The sequence below is a fragment of the Falco punctatus genome (assembly GCF_963210335.1).
Source record: "Falco punctatus genome assembly, chromosome: 1".
Classification (NCBI taxonomy): domain Eukaryota; kingdom Metazoa; phylum Chordata; class Aves; order Falconiformes; family Falconidae; genus Falco; species Falco punctatus.
The window spans coordinates 39313869-39336677 of NC_137580.1; the positions used below are offsets into that span (position 1 = coordinate 39313869).

At 45.7% G+C, this 22809-nt stretch overlaps 1 protein-coding gene across 3 annotated transcripts in view; it reads right to left on the reverse strand.

Moving 5' to 3' along the window:
- The window catches only part of SFXN5 (sideroflexin 5), a 134537-nt gene extending 112601 nt beyond the window's left edge, over window positions 1-21936 (reverse strand). For all 3 annotated transcript variants that reach the window (XR_013926818.1, XM_080379600.1, XM_080379599.1), the window contains exons 1-2: window positions 21749-21936; window positions 9215-9283 (exon numbers count right to left, since the gene is read on the reverse strand). Coding sequence is in view for 2 of the 3 variants with exons in the window: in XM_080379600.1 (XP_080235726.1) it covers window positions 9215-9283; window positions 21749-21805 (126 nt within the window). In the remaining variant the exon portion in view is untranslated. The remainder of the gene's footprint in view (window positions 1-9214; window positions 9284-21748) is intronic.
- Window positions 21937-22809: the final 873 nt, after the last annotated feature.

The window sequence follows — 22809 nt, forward strand, 5'->3', positions numbered from 1 at the left end:
TCCTTCACTAAGCAGAGCAAGCAGGTTGGGATGGGATTCATGGCTGTTTTTACACTGGCTGAGCTCACATCATCAGCACCACATTATTTCCAGCCTTGATATTTTATATATTCTTGCACTGATTAGCAGCGACTCAGCAGAAGCAGAGAGTCTGTACAAAGACGTCAAATGAGGCTTAGCATCAGATAGAAATGACCTCTGCAAAAATCTATATATTCTTGGCAAAATGTGGGCTCAGAGATGGGGTTTGTTCATGCTGGGTGATAAAGCTGAGGTCAGCACTACTAGCCAAAGCTCATAGCCCTGTGTCACTACACATACGCAACAAGTGATAATTTTTCTGTTTTCTGCCCTATTTCTGGGTGTGTTGGCCTGAAATTGGCTCTGACTTAGCTTGTCCCATGCTCTGTGCCTGACATGCCCCTGCAGAAAGAGCTGCCCATCATTCTTCTCGCACTTTGCAAAGCCTCTTGCTTGGGACTTCCCAGAGCTGCTCTGGATTTCTCTGACCAGATGGGGCTCAGGTCCACTTGCAGAACCAGGCATCACCCTTGGCTGCTGGCGCGCTCATTCCCCATTCCAAAGGGGACAAGGCTATGATGAGAGCCTGAAGGGTCTCAAAGACAAACAGTTAAGGCCAACTCTAGACTATATTTTAGTGCTAGGTGTGAGCACTTTCTTTTGCTCTTCTATTCCCATTTTACTGTGGCACTGTGAAATTCAGAAAATTATGTTCATCAGTTTTTATACATTTTACAAGAATATCAAAGGTGAAGTATGATCGAGTGTATTCAAGAATCTTCCCGCCCCCCCTTCTTCAAAGGCTAAGCAACCACTCATTTCACCTAAAAAGCTGGCTATGGAAACACTGCCTTGCTCCAAAAATCAGAATTACTTAACCTATAAAAGCTTTCATTACTGGTTCAGGAAAAACATCCACACGACTCAAACTTTCTCCAACAGGGGCCACAAACAGTGCACAGGGCAAAAAGCAAGAAGGCAGAAAGCAGAAATAATGTCTCCCCTAAGCACCTTCCAGGCTGGCTCCCACTGCTTTCAGCCAAGCCTGATGTGGTTTTTGCAGATTTAGTGATCTCCAGTAGATTTCTCCTCCAGCTGCTTGCTTTGTATCCCTTTGAACCAAACTACCATCATCCAAGTAGACATAACAGACAAGCTGTATATAGCAACAAAAAATTGTGTCATAACTCTTAGCCCCCTTCCCTTATGCATATATATGCTAAATCTGTCTTTAAATTTAAACTTATCTTAATAAAAAAAAACATGCAAGTGATAGAGTGAATACATGAGTCCTTTCCTGGAAGGAGCTTGCATTCTTTAGGAGCATAAGTGCATCCTGAGTACTTCAATGGATAAGGCCAGCCACTGGCCATACCTTTCCACATCTATCCAATAACCCAGACAGAAAAGTAAGTCCTCATTATTTAAGCCAAGTCCTCTCGACACTGGGCAAAAAGAGGAATAGTTATGGATTAGGATGATATTTTCTGGTGATGGAGCACTGGGTGACGCACTGTTCCTCCAGAAGGGCTGAGGATCTGGGTAGAGAAGAAAAGCTGACTCTGAGAAATGGGCACGTGGGATGAAATCCAACAGCACAGCATGTGGCCATGCTCCTCTCGGCAGGCTCAAATTTCTGCAAAACCCTCAAAGCTCTGTAGCTGAAACGACCAGCTACAAGAAAGACCAGTTAAGACCATTGGTTGATCACCGGATAACTATGAAGCACTGCAAACATGAGAAACAAATGGGATTTTCAGGCTGTTTCAGGCATTTCCAACCTGTGAAGAAAAATAATACAAGATCACAACCGGACTTGAGCCTCTGAACTTGTTCTTGACAGCACCTTCCCCCATTGTTCTCATGGCTGTTTAAAAATATCATACTAAGAAAAAGCTATTGCCTAGCATGAGTAGCAATGAAATATAACTGTATAATATTGTAGACGTCCCAATAATCCAGAGGTGAAAAGCCAGACAGCTGAATGACTAATGACTGCAGATCCAGGGAAGACAACCCTTCTTGCCTCCAAAGCTAGAAAATAACCCAGGAGTGCCAGCACAACATTCTGGAGAGCCATTTGTGCTCATTACTGGTATGTGTTTTTGTCACTGAAATTACCTACACTGTGTGTCTTGCAAATTATCTCCACAGAACAGCATGTAACTCTGAATGAAAAACTGGAAGTAATAGATGAATGGGCCTGTGTTCTATTTTTTTCTCCTTCTCTTGAGGAAATCTTAGTAGTTACTATAACAACCCTGGCCAGATCCCATCTTGTTTAGTATGGTAACAAACAGAAAACAAAAAAGCCCGATTTTGCTTTTAAAATTGCAGTCTTCATGAATTTCCTCTTTCAGCTCCATGGGGAGAGAAGGGAACTTTCTCAGAGAAAAGAAGTCCTAGACCAACACTGCTGATGGTTCCCGAGGTTGAAAAAAAGAGTGGTACAGAAAGAGAACAAAAGTGTTAAATGCAAGGACCACATTAAGAAGACTCCTTTCACATGGCTCTGAGGTGTTCAGGTAGTTTTAGCAAACGACCCACAGCCTCAAAATTTCATTGGCGAAAAGACACAGTTGCCTTGTATCCCTACTAGAAAAGTCAAGCACGCTCTTTTAACCAAAGCCTCCAAAAAAAAGGAAATAACTTTACAGCGTGCAACAGCTCCAAATGCCAACCAGCTCCACTCCCTGGCTTTTAGCACGATACAGCATTATTATAGTAGTTGATAATGTCTAAGATTACACTTCATTTCCATTTTCATGGGGAGGGGGGGAAGAGGCCTGTCTACAAGGTTGTGCTACTGTTTCAATATTTATTGTTGCTTGACTTCTCTGCTGCTATCTGTAGGAAGAGGTGTCACTTGAGTTTTTACAGCATCACTTAAAAAAACCACAACCACAGTTTTTACTAGTATGTATCATATCTTTCATACCCCTTTTCTCATAAAAGCTAGAGCACTTCTAGTGGTGGATGACGGGGTCTCAGCTATCACAATAGGGTGCTAGACGGACCATCTGCACCCAGAGGATGTTCTTACAAACCTAAGCCCGGAAGCGGTGCCAGGGATCTACCATGCTCAGTGATTCAGAAGCACAAACTCCACACTTGGTCCTCCACCACAGCAGCCACGTCCACCTGGGAAACACTACGCAGGTACAACCGCCTTTGGAAAAAGGCTCAATCATTGCCTCATGCTGGATGCAGCTGGGAAACACCCAGCTTTTGAACTACAGCTCAGTTCACTAAGCCCATGAGAAGTATGCAGTGGGCTACCGCTGATCCACGAGCCTGAGTGCGATTGTTACAGCTGCACTATTAAACAAGTCGGAGCCCAGGCATGAGCCTGTATCAGCATGATCTCTGGCATCATTTTGATTCAGACCATCCAGCCCTCTGCGAAGTGATTCCCAGTCACAGTTTGAAAGTTGCCATGGGCCAGGACAGCTGCCAGCAGGCACCTTTTGGAGAGGAACAGCACTCAGCTGCATGGCACAAGCCACATCTGCTGGCTGCATGGCCAAAACCCACTACCTGACTCAGTCTGAACAAACCAGCTTAGATTTAACCCACAGGTTTTACCACAGAGAGCTAATGTAACCTGCTGAGCCCTGACTCAGGCCAACAGGCGTTAACTCGAAGGTCCTTGCCTGGAGCAGGCTGGCAGGGCTACATCAGCAGAATGTTTTAGCCTTTGTAGAAAGAATTGCTGAAGGACTGTGTTATTAGGGGCTTAGTTTGGCACACCAAAGAAAGAAAGAGAAAGAACAAAACCAGAGATGCCAACAGGAAAGTAGCCCACATCACACTGAGATGATGGCCACCTCCAGGAACCCTTCACTGGCACTCCATGTCCCTCATGGCCATCACTCCAGCACCCTGGTGGGTTAGAGGACAACCGCCTTAGGTCCCATAGATGACCGCACACATGAACACGTGTGACACTTCCAGCCAGCATGTGAGCTCTTGTACTGATTTTTCACCTTGTCCTCCTTGCTCAAGGGCACACTGTTTCTGTCTGAAAGATCTGTGCTTTGCCTTCTCTTGGATCTCAGCTGATGCCTACACATGGCTTAGAGCTGCCTCCAGAAACCCATATGTGCACATACAGACCGTAATAACAGTCATTGTGCCAGTAGCACAACAACATTACTGTTACAAAATCAACAGGAAAAAAAAAAAAAAAAAAGAGTCAATTTCTGCATTTGAGGCTTTTAAAAGAAAATCCACTGATGGGACAGGGCACGCTGGAACAGTTTACATCTCACTCTGCTTGTGCAGGGCTTGTATTGGAGTTTTGAGGTCACATTAGCCCGGTGATGATCCAGTGGGTGCCTGTGACTCACTAGTTTCAGGTTTGGACCAATGATGACTTACAGGCACCTGATCCAAAGCAAGTCTTCTGGCCACCAGCACCGCAAATTCCATGTGGGTACAGAAATCCAGCTGTGCTCTGCCATCAGTGATTCAACCGTTTCCGATTTTGTCTCACTATGCTACGGATGATACATACGGCAGACTTGACTCCAGCTGGCCCTATTGTATTGGATCTACAGTGACAGACAACAGGAGCCAGAAACTTTTTGTTCAAGTAGAGCCAGCAGATGTGACACTGAATAAACACAGACAGTCAATCTGCTGAGTAAGAAGGTATCGTTCATATAAATAACATACATCTAATCCTGCTTCCATTTTAAACCCAAATATGGGAATGCAAGATGCTCAGTGCTCTGCAGATTTATGCTTTGAACAATGAGATAAAGCAAAAACAGATAACACACAGCCCCTCTGAGCTCAGTTTAATTCTTATTTCACTTCTGCTTTGAATTATTATCAGATCCACAGCTTTCTCCATGTAGAGCTTCCCACAGAGTGTTAACAGTCTGTCCAGGCTAATTTCAGATGGGATAAGTTAGCCTTATCAAAATATCTGCTGGACCCTACTGCTTCTCTAGATGAACCTTAATTAAAGAGCAATTAAAAGTATTATTTCAATCATTTTAACCTCACACATTCTGAAAATAGGCATTACACCCACTGAGGGGTTTCTCATGGTCTTGGCGACAAGACTTGTTGGGCTTGACCTCTGCAATGACACATTCCCTGCTTATTGGAAAACTTTGCACATTTGCAGCTGCCAAAAAATTATTTCATTAGAAAGCCAGTAATGATATAAATTAGCACACAAGAAAACCTCCTCTTTGGAGGTTACATGCAATATTGACACGAGGTTGGTGCCTTCTTTCAGTATCATATGTGCTCTGAAAGCAAGTAAAATTGGTAGGTAAGTTTGATACAGATAATTATTCTACCAGAACCCACTGAAGATCAAACGGGAGCAGCCAGCTTCCAACTGCCCCTGCCGCATGCAAAAGCATAAGCACACACTTTCTTTCTGTGAGTTCACAGACTGCAAAGTACAGCTACAACATAATCCAGTACTCAGTATGCATCCCTTGAGGATTAATGCTTAAGAACCTCTAAAAGACAAGGAAGTTTTTAATTATGTTAAGAATTTGCTTTATTGAAAAATAAATGAGTAAGAGAGGACTGTCACTGAGGCTAATTATACTTGATATTACTGTGCTTGGTTTCCCCCACTCAGAGGGATCACTGCATCCTTCCTCCAAACACAGCCACCAGTAGGACGCAATGATGCAACACACCGCAATTAAAAAAAAAGGATGTAGGAAAAAAAAATATTACATTTCCCAGCATTTTCCATGGGATTAACCTCCATTCTCATTAGAGACTCATTTATCTACTTTTTTTTCCATTTGCTAGTGAGCTCCTCCAAGACAAACAGCAATTTATTTGTTCCCCGAGAACCCCAGGCCTGAAAGATGCAGCCATCTGTCAGCGGGAAGGAGCAATCCATAACTGGCTGCTTTCTCATCAAACCCTTTCTAGATTTTAATTTGCCACCTAAATTATCAAAGGAAACCAAACAGCTTTTAGTTGTACATATACACACCCAAAGTATATTATATTAAAGCACAAGATTAGATATACAGAGCACAGCAAGTAGGACAGTCAACAAAGCAGCTTTTCTGCTCTGCAAAGTGCTTCCCGTGACCTCAGGTGTTCATGTCTATTTTACCAAGAGACCTCTCTAGGGAAAGAGGACTCACATAGACTTCACAAAGTGTGCTGCAGAAGGTCTGGTGAAGCATCACTATCATGTAATTCAAATTCCCAAAGAAAATGCTCGGAGGCCATTTCCTACCTTGGAAAGCCACCAAGCCATTCCTGAAGACCATGTTCAGACCTATGCTTGTCAGACCCTGTAAGAACACCACCAAACCTCCCTCATTTGCTGAGGTTCAGTTTGGGGTCCAGAATTGCCTGAGGCACTCAGATCTTGACAGCCATGTCCAGGGTAAAATTGGGCCATTTGAATTTTGCTCTTTTTTCCCCTAGGTCTCACCTTCTAAGGTGAACCTTGTCAAAAAGTGTCTGGGCAAACTGTTACACCAGCTGACCACTCTGTACTCTCAACCTTACCAACCTCTTTGAAAACTTGTAACAGTTTGAAAAAGTGGCAATACAAACGTAAAAAAGCATGCTGCTGGGCCAAAGGAGGGATCATCTCATCGAAGTTCAAAGCAAGTACCCAACTCACAGATAGCTTACCCAAGAGTCTAGCCATCCTCTATACCCGATGGAGCATGACAAGCAAGGTGAGCACCCTCAAAGGGCAGAAGAGATTCAGCCCTTAAAGTAAGGCGTTCACAAAGAAGGGGAAAAGTGAGCCCTTCAGGATCTAAAGTACCTGTTTTCATCATGGAACCAGAACTGTTTGCTGCTGGAGGTAACAAAATGGGAAGACAGAACAACAGGGTTTGGGGCACACAGTGAAACCAGACTGGTTATAGTCCTCAGTTTAAATTGTTTCATTATACTACCATAACCATAGTGTGAAAGAGCTAACTCCATCCCAAATGGGAACCCAGTGCCGCTTTCTTAAAGCTATTTCATAACTGAAAAAAGTAGAACCACTAACTCAGCCAAGGTCACTCATATCCCCCCAACTTGAGGGATACTCAAGAAGCAGGTTTGAGAATTCTCTTTTTTCTGTACTACTGTCATTGTAAAATTGAATAGTTTGGTCCTGCATTGTGCACGGCAAGTTATCCAGCTTAAAAAAACCCAACAAACTACACACATACACACACTACAGGCTTAAAAGGAGATTTAAGAAAGGTGAGGATTACTATTAGAACATGGAAACATTCCCAAAGGAAGAGAAATTTTAACTAAACCAACTTGGGTGGATGTTATACACCCAACAGAATCTTCCTCCAAAAAGAGGAAAAGAAAATAAGTTGAGGCATAACAAAATCCACGAACAAAGTTAGCAGAATCATCTGCTTCTGTCATACCAGAAGAACCTCTGTCCAAGTGACCTTGACTCGGGTGACTTGGACCACCTGATGCAGCTGCCTGGAACCCAGAACCCATGTTCCTCCTCAAATATCCCAAGCATATCCTGTCCCAGACATCATGCCCCAAAGCAGTAGGCTGGGAAGCACATGCTCACAGAAACCCACCAAATACCAACTGTGCAAAGCTTTCCAGTGCAAATTCACCTGGTGAGAGAGGGGGATTTCAGTGGCTGGCTGGATCCACTGCTGAGCATTAGTTTCCTCACTGCCTTTAGGTGTTACATTAGCACTCTCAGTGCACGACAAAAATGGACAAAGACGGTCTCATTTCTCCAGGACCCCGTTCCCTTTTGCATCATTAGGTAGTGAAGGCCCTTCCCATCCATTTATGAATTTCAGAATCAAAATTATGAAGTGACGTAAAGAGAGCTTGCAAACCTTATACAATCAGCACAAATGCACACTGGAGGATTCCCCATGCTGTCAAACACATGCCTTCAATACACACCACGATGCACTGAACACCAGATCTCTGCTAAGGTAAGAGCAGCATCAAGCCTTTAATGTGTAGAATTGTTTTTATTCTGGTATATGTGCTTACATCCTCTCTAAATAGCAGCTCCAGCATCTGCAAAGTGCACTGCATCCTCAGGTAATATTGTGATTTTAATTTCTTTTATCATGACACAACAAAGTCTCTTTGGAATTGCAACATTCTTTTCCTAGCAGGTTACGTCCCCAGGCTGAGTTCCATATTGAGGTTGGTGGCTTTTGAAAATTGATCTCAGATGTGATCTGAGCCTGTGCTTTTACAAGGGAAAGTATAATCTTCAACTTGATGGTATAAGAACAGCTGCTTTAATGTCTGCAGTTCTCTTGGGCACACATACAAAAAGTACTCAAAATAAATGACACGATACATCTTAGCCTCACGTTTTTGAAAAAAAGCTAGCTGATTTAGAAGAAAGATTATTTAAAGTTGCATCAGGTCTTTTTCACCCCTGCAATCACAGGGTGCAAGGAACTGGACTCAGTTCACCACTAGCTACAACAAGCAGTTCAGCTCCATGTGTTTTGAGAATTCCTTGTACATTTATTTTCATCTTACACTACCCCACTGAGAGAAAAGAGATGAAAAAAGGAAAAGCAGCTTCCCTTCACTGAAAGCAAAATCCTAAGTCTTCTGGCCAACAGGCAAAACTTACGATCACCAACAGAAATATTTCTTCTAAAGGATTCCCCAAACTATTACTCACTATTTTAGAAAGCAGAGAAGCTCAATAATGCTGGACAATGCTAAATTGGGCCAGAAACCCAAAACTCAGTTAATAAACAGGGTAATAACCACAGAAGAACTACAAGACTGCTCAGAAAATGCCTTTGTGAGTGCAGCCACTGAAAGACTGCGGTGCAAACCCACCCAGCTCACTTTCTCCATGAGAATTAATATTTGCTCTCACCTACTCACCTGCTTTTTTCGTTTGGTCAGGTTTTTTACATGAAGACTTGTAGGAATTTTCCTTCCGAGAAGACTACACTGGCAAGTTTGACTGAAATGAGTTCAGGGTCTCACCAGTTACTAGAGGGAGAAGGGAGACCACCAGGAGTGGATTCACTGATGTCTAATAAAAAGCAAGTTTATGCTATGGATTTAACAGCACTTGGTTGGGCAATCAATCAACTGTGAGACACAAATCCACTGGAAACCTGGCTTCATTACTTCTGCTGTTCACAGAAGAAACTGTTTTTAATCTAAACCTGTCTAATAAACAGTACTTTCAGAAAACAAGGTGTGTATACATTACCTCAGTAACAAAGAGAGTGCGCGGATCAATGATGTCCAAGAAGTGCCTGAATCTGCCATAAAATGAAGTCTGGAAGACAGGGAAAAAAACCAAAACGTGTACAGTTAGAAATTGCCATTCACCTGCTGTAGAGAAAGGTTTTCTTTCTTCTGCAAAACTAAGTAGCAACTAAAAAGAAGTAATGCAGAAGCTATTCACTGGTAGTTTGCGATAGGAAGTCTGAAAGGAAAATATGAGGATTTGGACCCAGCTAATAGTAGCATTGGTATTAACAGGCTACCAATACAGATGCTTTAATAAAGGGATACTATCAAGCTGCTAAAATACCCTTTACTTTTCCCTCAAAAATGAAATATGCCTGCTTCCGTATGGGACTCCTGGGAGATATCTGAAGCCACAAAAACCCAACATGCAGCCAGACCTCCCACACAGAGCAATGCAGTCAAAGGAACTGCCACCCTACATCTTTAGTGCACTCCCTGTGTGCTGCCTGTCCTCATTCCCGCTAGCGCCCATCTCACATGGCCACCAGCACCACAGGGTCCCTGATTTTGGGGACAGACTAGCATGAAGAAACTCCTCCACCCATATGCTGCTGGGAAAAAAAAAAAAAAAAAAGATAGATGAAATTGTATTTTCAAATGTTCTAAAGAGACTTTAAAGATTTAATAAGGGAACAAGTCAGTTTTCCTTCATAGGAAGAATAAGAAAGGTAAAAGATGAGACCAAGTACAAACCCACTTTTACCTCTTCCATTTATTGCCAAATTGTCCAGGCACTAAACAAGGTCTGGGTTTCATTGTGCCAGTCACTCCACAACACAGAGCAGAAGATGGACTGTGAACCTTAACATACGTAAAAGAAACTGTAACTTTGTGGTTTGGGCTTGTTCTTAGTGGCACATTTGGAAAAAAACCAGTCTAGATGCACTTGCATAGGGATAACATTATGCAAAAGCTGGTGAAGATGCTTTCATCAGGAGCAGCAAAAGTATTTGAAGGACCAGGAAGGGATGCAGAGAACAGAGGACAATCTGAAAGAAGAGGGAGATGTCTGTGAAACAGGCTGCAAAGATCTCTGGCAGCTCCAAAGGAAAGGAGAGCAGTTTTGACTCAGTATTTAGAAAAAAATAAGAAATCAAAATTTAATTTAGGCAAGCTCAAAGCACCAGACCATGAAACACTGATACGTCAAGAGCACCGAGGATACATGTACATCATTACTCAAACATCAGTCTGGATTCTTCCCTCTGGATGCAGATGTAGGCTGAGTGCCAGTGCTGCCTTCCTGCAGCCTAAACTCTCATCTGGACATCAGCAAGGCCAAACAGACCCAGGGCAGCCTGGTCCAGCAGCTGCTCTCTCCCCCATGGCCTCTACCCAGCAGCATTTGCAGCCCATCATGGATGCAGAAGGGACACAGGTCACGGACCTCCACGTGAATATTGGGACCCCTTTGCCCTGGGTGCTCTCCAGCCACGTGCAGGCAAATCTCTTTTTGCATTTGTAATGCCGAAACACACGATAACTACAGGAGCAGAATACAGATACAGCAGTATGAATGGCATTTGATCACAGCCTAGCATAATTTTATGAAACACGCTGGTTCTTCATTGCTGAATCCATCAAGCACTGAGAAATACCAGTAATACTACCAACTTATTGAGGCAGAAATCCCTCTCCAATGGCAGTTTGCAGCAACACTGCTGTCCACCACCTTATGTCACAACACCCCGTTCTCAGCTGCTTACAAAACTCTGCTGTTATTTTTCCATGTTCTGCACTAAAAAAAGAAAACCCCACAACTAAACAAAATAGCTTCACATAACTTCCCCCCCAAAAAAAGCCCAGTGGTTTTTAATTAGCATCGATTTAATTAACACTAATTCTGGTACTTTCTAGCTTTTGTGAGCTTGACATTTTGCTCCCTTACTTTTATTTTCAGTATAAAAGATCTCTGCAGATGCCACTGTCCTCCACATCACTACGGCCTGATGCTTGCCAGTGGTGCAGGGAGCGACATGACTAACGCGTGACTCACTTGGCCCCTTGTCACGTTATCCTGAGCGCTCCCACCTACCATCATCCCTCTCCCACTGCCCATCCTTCTGCACTTGCTCAACACCAAACAGCAACAAGAGAATTCAGAGCAGTTCTAAGCACGGGGTTTAAACAAGAACAGATGGGGGAGATTTTTAAATTTAAGTGGTCCCAATTTCTTCACTACCTTTATTGTTGTGATATGCATTTCACAATGAGAGAAACAGTATTTAATAGAACAGTATTTTACACCCACTTTACAAAAGACGTAAATGACACTACAAGGCACAAGGAAAGGGGAATGAGACTGTAAGTTCAAAATTGATTGATACAAATGTTATTTTCAAAGCACAGGTTTAAGTTTGCAACACTGCAGATGCTCTCAGGATGCCAGTCCTGTAGCCCAAGGTCATTGTTTGTTTGGCTCAGGTACAGTGCTGGTCTCCTGCTCTGATCAGCCTGAGCGACACCCAGCTAAGGACATGTTTCAGCAGCTCAAACCCATCCTGCTGCAATCTCATTCCCATGGCCACCCCTCCTCTCCTGCCCTGTGCCAGCACTGACACTCACCCGATGCTGCAGCCATCTGATCGGGGAGCTAGGAGTGCCAGAAATCTAAGCCGTAAAGGAGAGATCTGTTTTCAGGTGGTGGTGTTGCCTGAACCCATCGGTTCTGTGGTCAGACAAGCCCCAGGGCAAGGGCAGGACCATTCCAGCTGGGTCAGGATAACAGCCCTCACTCAGGTTGCCACGGAAGTGTGCAGTAAGGTCCTGAGGTAAAAAAAAAAAAAAAAAAAAAGCGAACTCTACCATGCAGAGCTGTTGACTTCAAACGCTAGTGGCTAACAATCGTATCTTTAAGTGGACACACAAAAACTAACCAGAAATGTTGCAACCCAGTAAGGAAAGAGGTGCTTTTCCAGCCTCATGAAACTTAAAAGATCTGTATGAAAAAGTCTTGGGGCTTTCCGAAGGCTTTCTCCAAGAAGCAAAATTGCTTTATCCTCCTAGCCTTCTTCCTGGGAAAAAAAAACACCAAAAAGTCTGAATATGCAGGCTAGGCTAGGCACCAAGAAAATTAACACAGCCAATAGCAGGCACTGCACTATGGGCTTGCTAGAAGATGGTGGCCAAAGCGTCCTTTCCTCAGATACCACCAGGCACTTGATGGCGTGAGGTCACCTAGGGCCAACCACTTGTCTGCCAACAAACTATTTCAGTGCTTGCTTCTTTCATCTCCACTTTAAAAAAAAATAATTACCCTCTTGCTACAGCTACTTCAAAGAAAGGACAACGAGAATACACGTGCACTTCTTCCCTAGGCTGAAACACAAAGCAGAAGCCAGTTCTCAAGAACATATCTGACAATCGGTGTGCACAGAGACCAGGTGTGGAGACCTGAGCTGGAGTCCATCCTCCCTCCCCTAAGGCAGGCAACAAGACCCAACTCATCGGCTGTGATTTCCACTTTGTTTGAGTTACCATGAGCTCTCTAAAATGCAATTGCATAAATGTGCTTTTCCTTATTGCTCTTACGAACCGCCTGAAAAGGTCCTCTTAGAAGTCTCCCATGAAGGAGATTCTAGTGCTTAGCCACCACCCAACCTTTCCAGCAGAAGGGCTACTGTCACCATGACACTCAATCTCCATCACATCAATTGAAGCCAAAATCTGCCTGCTCTCTTTCCCAGATCCCAGGAAACAGAATGAGCTGCAGTCCCATGACAGCGAGTTATCCTTTAACTCATCCTGATCAGCTTGGCATGCTCACAGGTCAGCTCAACATCCCCCATTGCCACCACGGGAAAGCACAGCAGAAGACAAGCCATTAACAAACTTCTTGCTCTGCTGTTTCTAGTCCAAATATCTTCAAACAAGCAACCCCATTAAACCTCACTCACTCCCATACCCAGGCCAAGATTTTAACAAGAGCTTTGTTAATCAAGCAACTAGAGAAAAAAACCAAACCAACCAACATTCTAATTGGTAAAAAAGCCCTTTCCCCATCCCACTTCTCCCCCTCATGCACACACAAGCTGGGCTCACTTGGAATCAAAAAACCCAGGGGAAAAGCAGCAAATAAAGCTCAGCCTTGGACAGGAGAGAGCAACGTGAAAGCAAGATGAGTGGCAGAGCAGAATGGGTGGAAGTGTCCAGTTCTACATCTAAACCATCTCAAAGCCAATTAATTCATGGTGCCAAAATTTGTTTCATTAAAAAAAAAAAACCCAAAGAGTAGAGCAGTATGAGTTTGAAGAAGTTTTATGTGTTTGCTTTTTTTTTTTTTAAACTCTCATGAATGAGAACCTCATTTTTCCACAACAAAAGCTCTTTCTGTGGTCTCGCAGAGAACCACATAAAATGGAACCAAATTCAAACTAAGAGCAAAGTTGTCTTCTTGAGGCTGCATCTACACATCATCACTGCGTATTTCACTGCTCAGCCCTCCTAAGCAGCAATGTATTTACCATGGGTATGCAGCCCCTGAGCAAAAATACCCATTGCTTTTACTGCCATCCAGCCATGAGACTTTGTGTTTTTCCTTTTCAGATGACTATGGAAAGCTGCTTCACTGCTAGACCTTCCTGGTTGCCTTTCCGTCATCCAAGTCAGTTCCTGCTTCCTGGGTTTAGTCTCCTGACTAGAAGCCATCAGAAGTTTTTTAATTAAAGACTGGTATTTGTTTTCACAGAGCTGCATGCAAAACAAAAGGCCAAAATAAAAAGCTAAATCTTTATAATTTAGAAATTTAGGGGTAAATTAAATCAGATACAATGTTGCACTTCAACTGCAACTCAAGATGCTTTCGTGAACATACCCACAAAACTCAACTCACAGAACAGACCAAGATTTTGCTCTCCACCCCTGATTAAAATACTTTCCTCCAAATACCAGGTTTCTACAGCATAAGCAGGAAATCAATAACCAAAATACAACAGACACTTTTGCAGACTGACCACAGACAAGAAGCCTTCAAGAAGGCCTTCTTTGGCTCTAACAAACTAAAAAAAAAATCAGTTCCCACAGTGGGGCTATGAGGACTCAACCCAGACACCCTCAACATCTTTACTTTCATTTACACACTGACATTTTATACTCCTCACGTGCACTCAGGCTTCACTGAACACTTCAGTGCTTTGTGTGATGGGAGTATCATGTTTAACTACGAATAAAAGTGATGAAAAATAAGTAAATAACTTTTTTTAAAAAAATATATATTTCCAGTTAAAATACATTCAACTCCCAAATTATTTTCCACTGCCAGATGAATCCATTGCACATTGCTGGCTGTCTTTGAGCACTCCAAAGCACCAAAGTGATCAAGCAGGCACTGACCTGTTTTCTTACAGACTCTGCTAAGAGGAATGGCAAAGACCCTGTGAAGAAGCTAATTGAAAACAGTCCGAAGAAACAAATTTAGAAACATGTTAGAGACATTTTTCTTATTCCTTTCTCATCAAAAAAAGCTATTCAATTTTTTTTAATCTATATCAGACCAAACACTGCCACATCATAGCCCACACATCATGGGGCTTCTGCAGCAAAGAGACACCTCACTGAAAGCCTCAGCCTCAGGCAAACAAGAGGCTGACCTCAGGTGAAGTGCAGTATTGCAGTTTCTAGGCTTTTTACCTTTCTTCTGTAACTGCTTGAAGATCTGCCATTGCTAACAAGCGTTTATGTCCCTGGGTTAGGAATGCATCTTTTCAAGCTCTGCTAGTTAGAGGGCTTTAGGATACATGAAGCAGCTGGTGCTCTTGCATGTAACAGAATTATCTCAGCAAAATGGTGCTAAAACAAACTCCTGGGGTGCAGGACAAGCAGGGAAAGGCCAGGCACTGTGGCAAGTACTTGCCCACGGTCCATATTGTAAATCCTTATATTTAAGGAACACTTTCTGCAGGTCCTCATTATGGATCATCCTGTTATTCCTGTGACTTAGGTGGCCAAGGCACTGCTCAGCCCTCCTCCCGCCACCTACTGCCTTGTCCCAGGCTCTGACAAACACATGCTCATTCATTATTACAATTTCTAAGAAAACAGAATTTTATTTTATTTGCCTTTTAAATGCCACTTCAGTGCTAAAACAGTGCTATTTGCTGTTCCAGGATGTTGCCTTTTGCTGTACATAAACTCCTTTCTTTTCCCAAAACTCCTCCTGACCCTTTCTCCTCTATCCTTCCTCCATCATTCCATGCCCATTATCATCTAATAAGGGGAAAGCAAGGTATTTTCAACTCACTCCAAGGTTTGAACTGGACACACCAACTCAGCCTCCATCCAGCAAACCAACAGTTATTAGGACAAGCAAAGGGGATGAGAGGATCAAGCCCTGGGACACAGGAACTGTCCAGTGCACCAGCACAGCGGCAGCCCTACGACACACTGCAGTCAACCAAACCCACACTTAAGTGAGAATTCAGGATAGTTCCTTTTTAACAGGATCATTTCCAGCTCTGGCTGTCATGCAAGGAATGGATCTTGCAAGACATCCAGAAGTTTGACCTTCAGCTCCTAAATATCCATCTACCACCTTTTTTGCCATTTTATTCCTGTAACATCTGTTGTAGTAAACAGTTATCTGGAAGAAAACTGAATAACACAAATTTCCTGTGATTAATCGTGGCTATTTTGGGACCACTTCTCACCAGCCTGCAAGCAAGATGAAGTTCTGCAAAGTGGCTGGGAATATTAATTCCCTTACATGGCACAGCAGTTCATAGCAAGCACAGGAGTACATTACAGTTCCAGTTCATTAAAGTGGCTGTGCCACAGGCCACACAAGATCCAACTGCCTCCGAGATAAGAACTAGAAGGAAACTACTCCTTGCAGGCTCAAGAAATTTTAAGAAGGGTACTGAGAGATGGGTAAGTGACCATTAGCAAGCGCTTGTTTATCACCTTAAAGAGGGCGAGTATTCCTCAAAACTGTATGCTGAGTAGCCCTGGAAAGAACAGGAGATATGCACTTCCCCAATTTAATTACAGTGTGATTTTTAAAAGGATTTAATTAAGCCAGAGTAAAAGGCATGCAGACTTGGGGGTGTTTTCGAGCTAAAAAATCAGGCTTACATCAGCTTTAAATTAATTACGAAGAGATTTAAGCTAAACCAAACAAAATTAAGAAAATTCAAGCCATTGAGCAATGGGACTCTGGCAAGGTACAGCCAGACAGCAGCACACTTGCCGTCCAGCCCATTCCAAGTTTAGGCTAAAGCTGCAGACTCTCAGTCCTTTGATGCTCTCAATTTGACTTTACAATATTAAAGGGCCAAGAGTCAATATGGGAGTAGCTCCTGCATCTCGTAATTTCAACCACCTGCAGCAACAGGTCTGCTCATGAATGTGAGCACAGCCAAGATGCAGCACAGAGACCTTCCAATAGGTGTTACATGGTGTAGTAGGGGTTTACATCTTGTAGCACAAGATGCAAACAAACTCCCTGTTTAAAATCCAATCCTGGCTGATAGAGATGTAAAAAAGCTAACGGATGGCTTTTTTGGCAGGTTCTGTGAAGTTAACAGATAAAGATGAATTGCAGAGAAGAAGGGGAAATACAGACACCTTTGGGTTTGATGTTTAAGCATGTGTTTGCGGGACCCAATAGATTGCATAGGATAAACAGGGTCAGCCTGTCTTCAGGGCTGAGAAAGCCGGGTTTGGCGACAGCAAACACCATTTAGCATATGCCAACCTCATCTCAAGCAGTGTGTACACGCAAGGCTGGACCTGCACAGACACAGGAGTTAAAGCAGTTATGAACCAACCTTAACCATCCTTCCACAGCCTTTTAAGAAAATCCCTTCTCCATAATGATGACCCTTTAGGAGAGAGGAGTTTCATTCACTCTTTTAAAGCGGAAAACAACATTACACCGAGTAGCACGAGGAGAAATGTCTGTGTTAACATTACAGTACAGCTCTGGTTCCTCCCGCTGCTTGTACCAGGGCTTTCGGCAAACGCAGTATGCTAGCAGCAAGCCATTAAGCTCCTGAGAGGCATATCTAATCAACAGCTTCCTTATCTGTGTGTTATTGCAAGGGTTATCTTGGACATAGGAAGCATATGGTTTTGCTAAGGAGGGTAATAAATGCTGGTTATGCTTTAAACTTACCAGATTAAAGTATATGAACAGCAAGAAAAAATATTTTAGCACTAATGTCCTTATAAGCATTTCTGAGATTAACATGTGTTGAGCACAAACATTTAAAATATCTGCAAGGTCAAGCTCTGACAACAGCACATCTTTAATAATGCTGTTAATATCACAGTCACAGAAATTGTATGTTTGGCCAACAGAATAAAACATCCTAAGCACATCATGTACTCCATGACAATACATACATGCTGAGCTGTCCAAGGGATTAAAAAAAAAAAAGTTTACAGTTCTGCTATGGGTTTATTCCCCTTTATTTCCCTCTCCTTCCCCTGAAGGATCTAAGATCTGTGACTTCTTTTTTTTATTATTTCCTACTTATCAGGGAGAACAAGGCATGCTCATGAGTCACTGAATGGTCGGGGTTGGAAGGGAGCTCTGGAGATCACCTAGTCCAACCTCCTGCTAAAGCAGGTTGCACAGTCACATCCAGGCGGGTTTGAATGTCTCCAGGGAAGGAGACCCCACAGCCTCTCTGGGCAGCCTGTGCCAGGGCTCTGCCACCCTCAGGGTAAAGAAGTTCTCCCTCACATTCAGACAGAACTGCCTGTGTCTCAGTTTGTGCCCCGTTGCCCCTTGTCCTGTCGCTGGGCACCACTGGGAAGAGCCTGGCCCCGTCCTGACGCTGGCCCTTAAGACATTTGCAGACATGGATAAGATCCCCTCTCAGTCCTGTCTTCTCCAGGCTAAGTGGGTCTAGCTCTCTCAGCCTTTCCTCGTAGGGAAACGCTCCAGTCCCCTCATCAACTTTGAAGCTTCAGCTGGACTCTCTCCAGCAGTTCCCTGTCTCTCTTGCCCTGCTTGTTGAGACGACCACCCTTGACTTCAGCTGGGAAGGAAGTCAGCGCACTCCTTGTTCCGTTTTCCCTGTGCATGCAGTCAGTCCTCCTGCACTAGCCAAGACAACCTCATACTACTTTTTAGTGGACTGACCCCAATAAAAACACCAGAGTTTAACCAGCACTATCTTTCTCCAGCAGTTAACACCTCCAATTAACACACAACCGCACCCACACTTCATCTGGGCTTTTGCTGGAAAGGTTTTCTCAGATTTCTGATAGAAAAACAAACGCATTTATTTTGCCCAGGGTAAATGTCTGGGCTACAAGCAAAGAGCCCAGAGCACTGGAAACAAACAGTTAGTGCTCTGGCTCTAAATGAGGGAGCTCTCAGTAAATCGGTGGGGGCAAAGGAGAAAAAAAAAAAAAAAAAAAGAAAAAAAGAAAGGAAAAAAAAAGGAGTACGCCTAATAAATTAGAACTACTCATCAGAAAATTAAGTCCTTATCACACATTCTCAAGCCCAACGTCCTCATTTTTTCTTTTACCTAAAAATAGCCTGCTTCCATTGGGAGACAGAGGCTCTTCCCAGCAAAGAAAAAAAAAAAAAAAAAGGTGACTCGACAGAACATCATTTGCCCAAAGATGAAGAAAAACAAGTGAACTGCAAAACAAGAGAGGGCAAAAGGGAAATTTAATAATGGCCAGAGGTGGTGCTGGGGATGGACATCTCCTGTCTGCTGTCCTAAATTCTGCTCAGCTGCTTTCTGGGAGCTCTGGGTCACAGCAGGGGAAGGAAACCACCATGTCTCTGAACCAAATCCCCAGGCAGCTGAGTTTGCTCTCCAAGGTTTTTGTTCCTAACACACAACTTTTCCTTGTTTCTCCCTGTAGGGACAAAGATGCTTAGCACAGCTCCCTGCATCAATCCCAGCCCCAGTTTTAGTCAAATCTCCCCTTAAATAGCCCCAGACCTGCTCCCAGCCAGCATTTCAGAGGAAAAGTAAATGCTGTCATCACAGAGGGCTATGTCTAGAATTTAAACAACCACCCAAAGTGACACTAATCCTTTCCAAAACAACTAAGTCACCCTTTGTCAGCTGGACCGTTAAAGCCTAGATCTTATGAAAGATAAAACCCCACAACAGGCCACTGAAAGAAGGGGAAAGGCAAAGAGCTGTGGGGGAAAGCCACTGAACAGCTGATAGAAATGAATCGTGGCGTTTAAGGTCTGCCAATCCCTCAGGCTCACACAGGTGTTCTTCCCCAGCACTGAGAAACAAAGTCTGGTAGCAAATGCCAAGGTCAAGATGGGGGAAATAAATAACTGTAATTGTCTGATCCAGAGATGAAGGACCTTGGCCCTGCCAGCTCACACGATGGGAGCAAGCATGTGGCTGCAGGCCACATGGGGCAGGCTGCTGTGTCCCAACCCCAGCAGAGCCGACTGCAGGATCCAACTGGGTGCCCTAAGCCCTGGCAGCACTGGAGCCTCTCTTGCTCTGTAACCCCATGATGCTGCCAGATCCCAGACTGGGCCATCCAGCTGCACTTCATGTGTGGGAAGATGGACCAGGAGAAAACAGGGGAGTGCAGGACAAGAGCTGGCAGGACACCAGCACTATGACCCATCCTACAGCTGACACTAGACCGCCACGCTGCTTTGCAGAAAATTTTACGGGAAAGGAAAAATAACACTATAGAAGATAAAAGGAATGATTTCTGATGCTCAGTGTGGCCCTCTGGCAAAGCACCCCTGAAAGCATCCAGTCACAAGTGTGCTTTCACCAACAGGCAACCCTCACCCAAAATCCAGGCCACAGTGCAAGTGCAGTCGGCTCATTTCCCAGGAGTGGCAGCGAGGAGAGAGGATGTCTCCGCTCAAACGCACACGCAATCATTAACATCCTGCCATACCCCTCGAAACATTTTCTAAATGTTGCTACAAGTGACAGTCGCTCCTTAATGAACAGAACGCACCGATTCTGTGCCTGACTCGCTGCCAAGTGTGCCTCGAATCATCTGTGGTGTCTAGAAGGGAGTAGCGTCTCCTCCTCCTCCTCTCCTTATTAAAAAGCTCCATCTCCCCAGCCTGAGCATCCTTCAGCTAACGCAGCTGAGCAGGCTCCCAGCACCGGGAAGTCACCCCTTCCTTGCTGCGAGGAAACTGTCACTCCAAGGAGGTTCCCCCATGACCTCCCATAGAGGGATAAGGCAGTGGGGGGAAAGGCACATAGCTCCACCACCTGAGAGCTGCCCCCCCCAGGGAAAATCAACAACTGGACTTCTCAGCAACCCAAATGGGTGGCTTTGGTCAAGCCAAGCTCTGCAAGCTGCAATTAGCAAGTCAGATGGTTGGCAAACAGCAGTCCCGTACAGATTTTGCATGAATGGTGGGAAAAGAGTCTCCTTGGAGATTGCCCCAGCAGCAAGGGGGGACACACACCTATTAATGAGCAGACTTTGCTACTCATTCCTGATTTGGTAATTGCAATGGCTTATTCTTCTCCAGAGGAGTCCTGCCCTGCTGAAAAGCAACTGAAGGAGGTTTTACAAACTTTTTGTCAGCCTGACACAGCTCCACGAGAACCAAGAGCAGTCCATATCAGCTGTGCAATGGCAGGGACCCTGTGAGCACTTGCAAAGGGAGGCTGTGGAAGGCAGCAGCAGGGATGAGCTGCTTAGAGCCCTGCACCTGCTCTCCTCACTGGGGCACAGCTGCTGTAGGCCACAGCCCTTCCTCACCATTCCCTCATCAGTAGGTACCAGGCCCGGCAGCACAGCTGCCGCTTCCTCACCTCACCGGTCATTGCGAGCCATGCTTCCTCAGCAGCCACCTCAGACACCCCACACGACTCCACTTCGTGTCAGCCCCTGCCTAACCACCACCTCAACATCACGGAGGCGGCCACATGAACCCGCAGCATGGCCAGCCCGTTGTGAGGGGGCCAAAGCGCCCACTCGGGTGCAGCCCTTGCCCTTACACCCACCAGTCCCCACCACCACCACCACCACCCACCACCCTGCCCTGCAGGCCCTGCTCCCTCCCGGGGCAGCTCCTCACATCCCCGCGACCTCAGGCTCGCCGCCACGCCGGGGCGGGGCCCAGCCCTCGCACCATGCCACCGGGGAGAAGGGAAGGACGAGGCCGCGCCGAGCGCTGGCACCGGGACCCCGACCCAGCCCTACTGCCCAAGGAGCGGCTCGAACCCACCGTCCCGGCCCTTCACACCCCACACACATACCCCGCCCCGAGCCACAGGGGCACGGCGGGACGCGCCAATCACCGCCCGCCGCGGGCGCCGCCGCGAGGCGGAGGGCGGTGGCTCTGAGTGACAGCTGTGCCGCCCAACCGCAGGGGGGCTGCGCACCAATCAGCGCGCCGTCCCGGGGGAGGGCGGGGGCAGAGGAGCAGGGGGTCTCGCCTCACAGCGGCGAAAAGGGGGGGAGGGCAGGGGGGCACACGATGCCATCCGCGGCGGGGAGGCGGAGTGGGGGCAGCTCCCGCCGCCGCTCCCTGTCCTGTCCCGTCCCGTCCCCCTCCCTCCACCGGCGGTACCTGCTCGAAGCGGGGCTTCCCCAGCTGGAACGGGGGATAGTCCGCCGGCTCCGCCATTCCCTTCGCGCGCCGCAGGCGCCACTTTAAACAGCCTCCCCCGGCGCCGGGCCCGCCCCTTGCGGCGCCACCGCCCTCATTGGCCGCGGCCCACCGCAGCTCCCGCGGGGCATGCCGGGACGTGCAGTCCGCCGGCGCCCGGCGCCTCACGGGAGGCGGAGTCCGAGCGGCGGGATCGAGGCCCCCCGCCAGCCAATGGGGAGCGAGCAGTGGCGCGGGGCGTCATGGGAAATAGAGTCCGCAGAGGGGCGCGGCCAGGGGCACGACGGGAAGTGGGGTTTGGCGGGAAGCTAAGGCGAGCCCCCTGAGGAGAATCCCCAGAGGTAGGTGAGGGCAGCTGGGGAGAGGGGGCTTTCCTCAGGGCGGGAGGGTTGTGCGACGTGCTTCCACTCTGCGCCAGCGGTGGCGCCCTCTGTCCAGGCTGCCGCTGCTTGAGGGTAGCGTGAGGCCCCGAGGGAGCGGCCAAAGGGTTTGAGTACAGCGGGGCATCCGTACTGCTCCCTTACAGTGTAATCCCACAAGGCGTCAGGGCTCTGCGAGGACCACACACAGCATATGTGAGTCTTCCCCTGCCTCAGTTCCTGCTGCTCCTTTGCTGTTCTCCTTTTTGTGACATAACAGATGAATTTAGCAACTAACAGAGATGTCTGAGGCAACTAGCAATGCCCAGATGACAGAGCTCCGTTTTTCCTGCCGTAGAAGCACATACACCTCGGGGCACACATTTCTGACTACAAGGAACTTCCTCCAAAATGTTCTTCCTTTTTTGTATGCAAATGAAACCACGACAGTCAGAATACTTGTGACAGAGGATGTGCGGGAACATGACATGGAAAGCAGATGTTTGCCTTAATTCTGAAATTGTTTCAGCAGATAATAACATGTAGAAAGGTAAAAGCCCAAAAGCTTCTGAAAAAAACCTCAAATTTCATAATTTCCTTGCAGAAATACGTATTCTTACAATGATGGGAGCCTAACAATTGCTATTGACCTTTAAAATACAT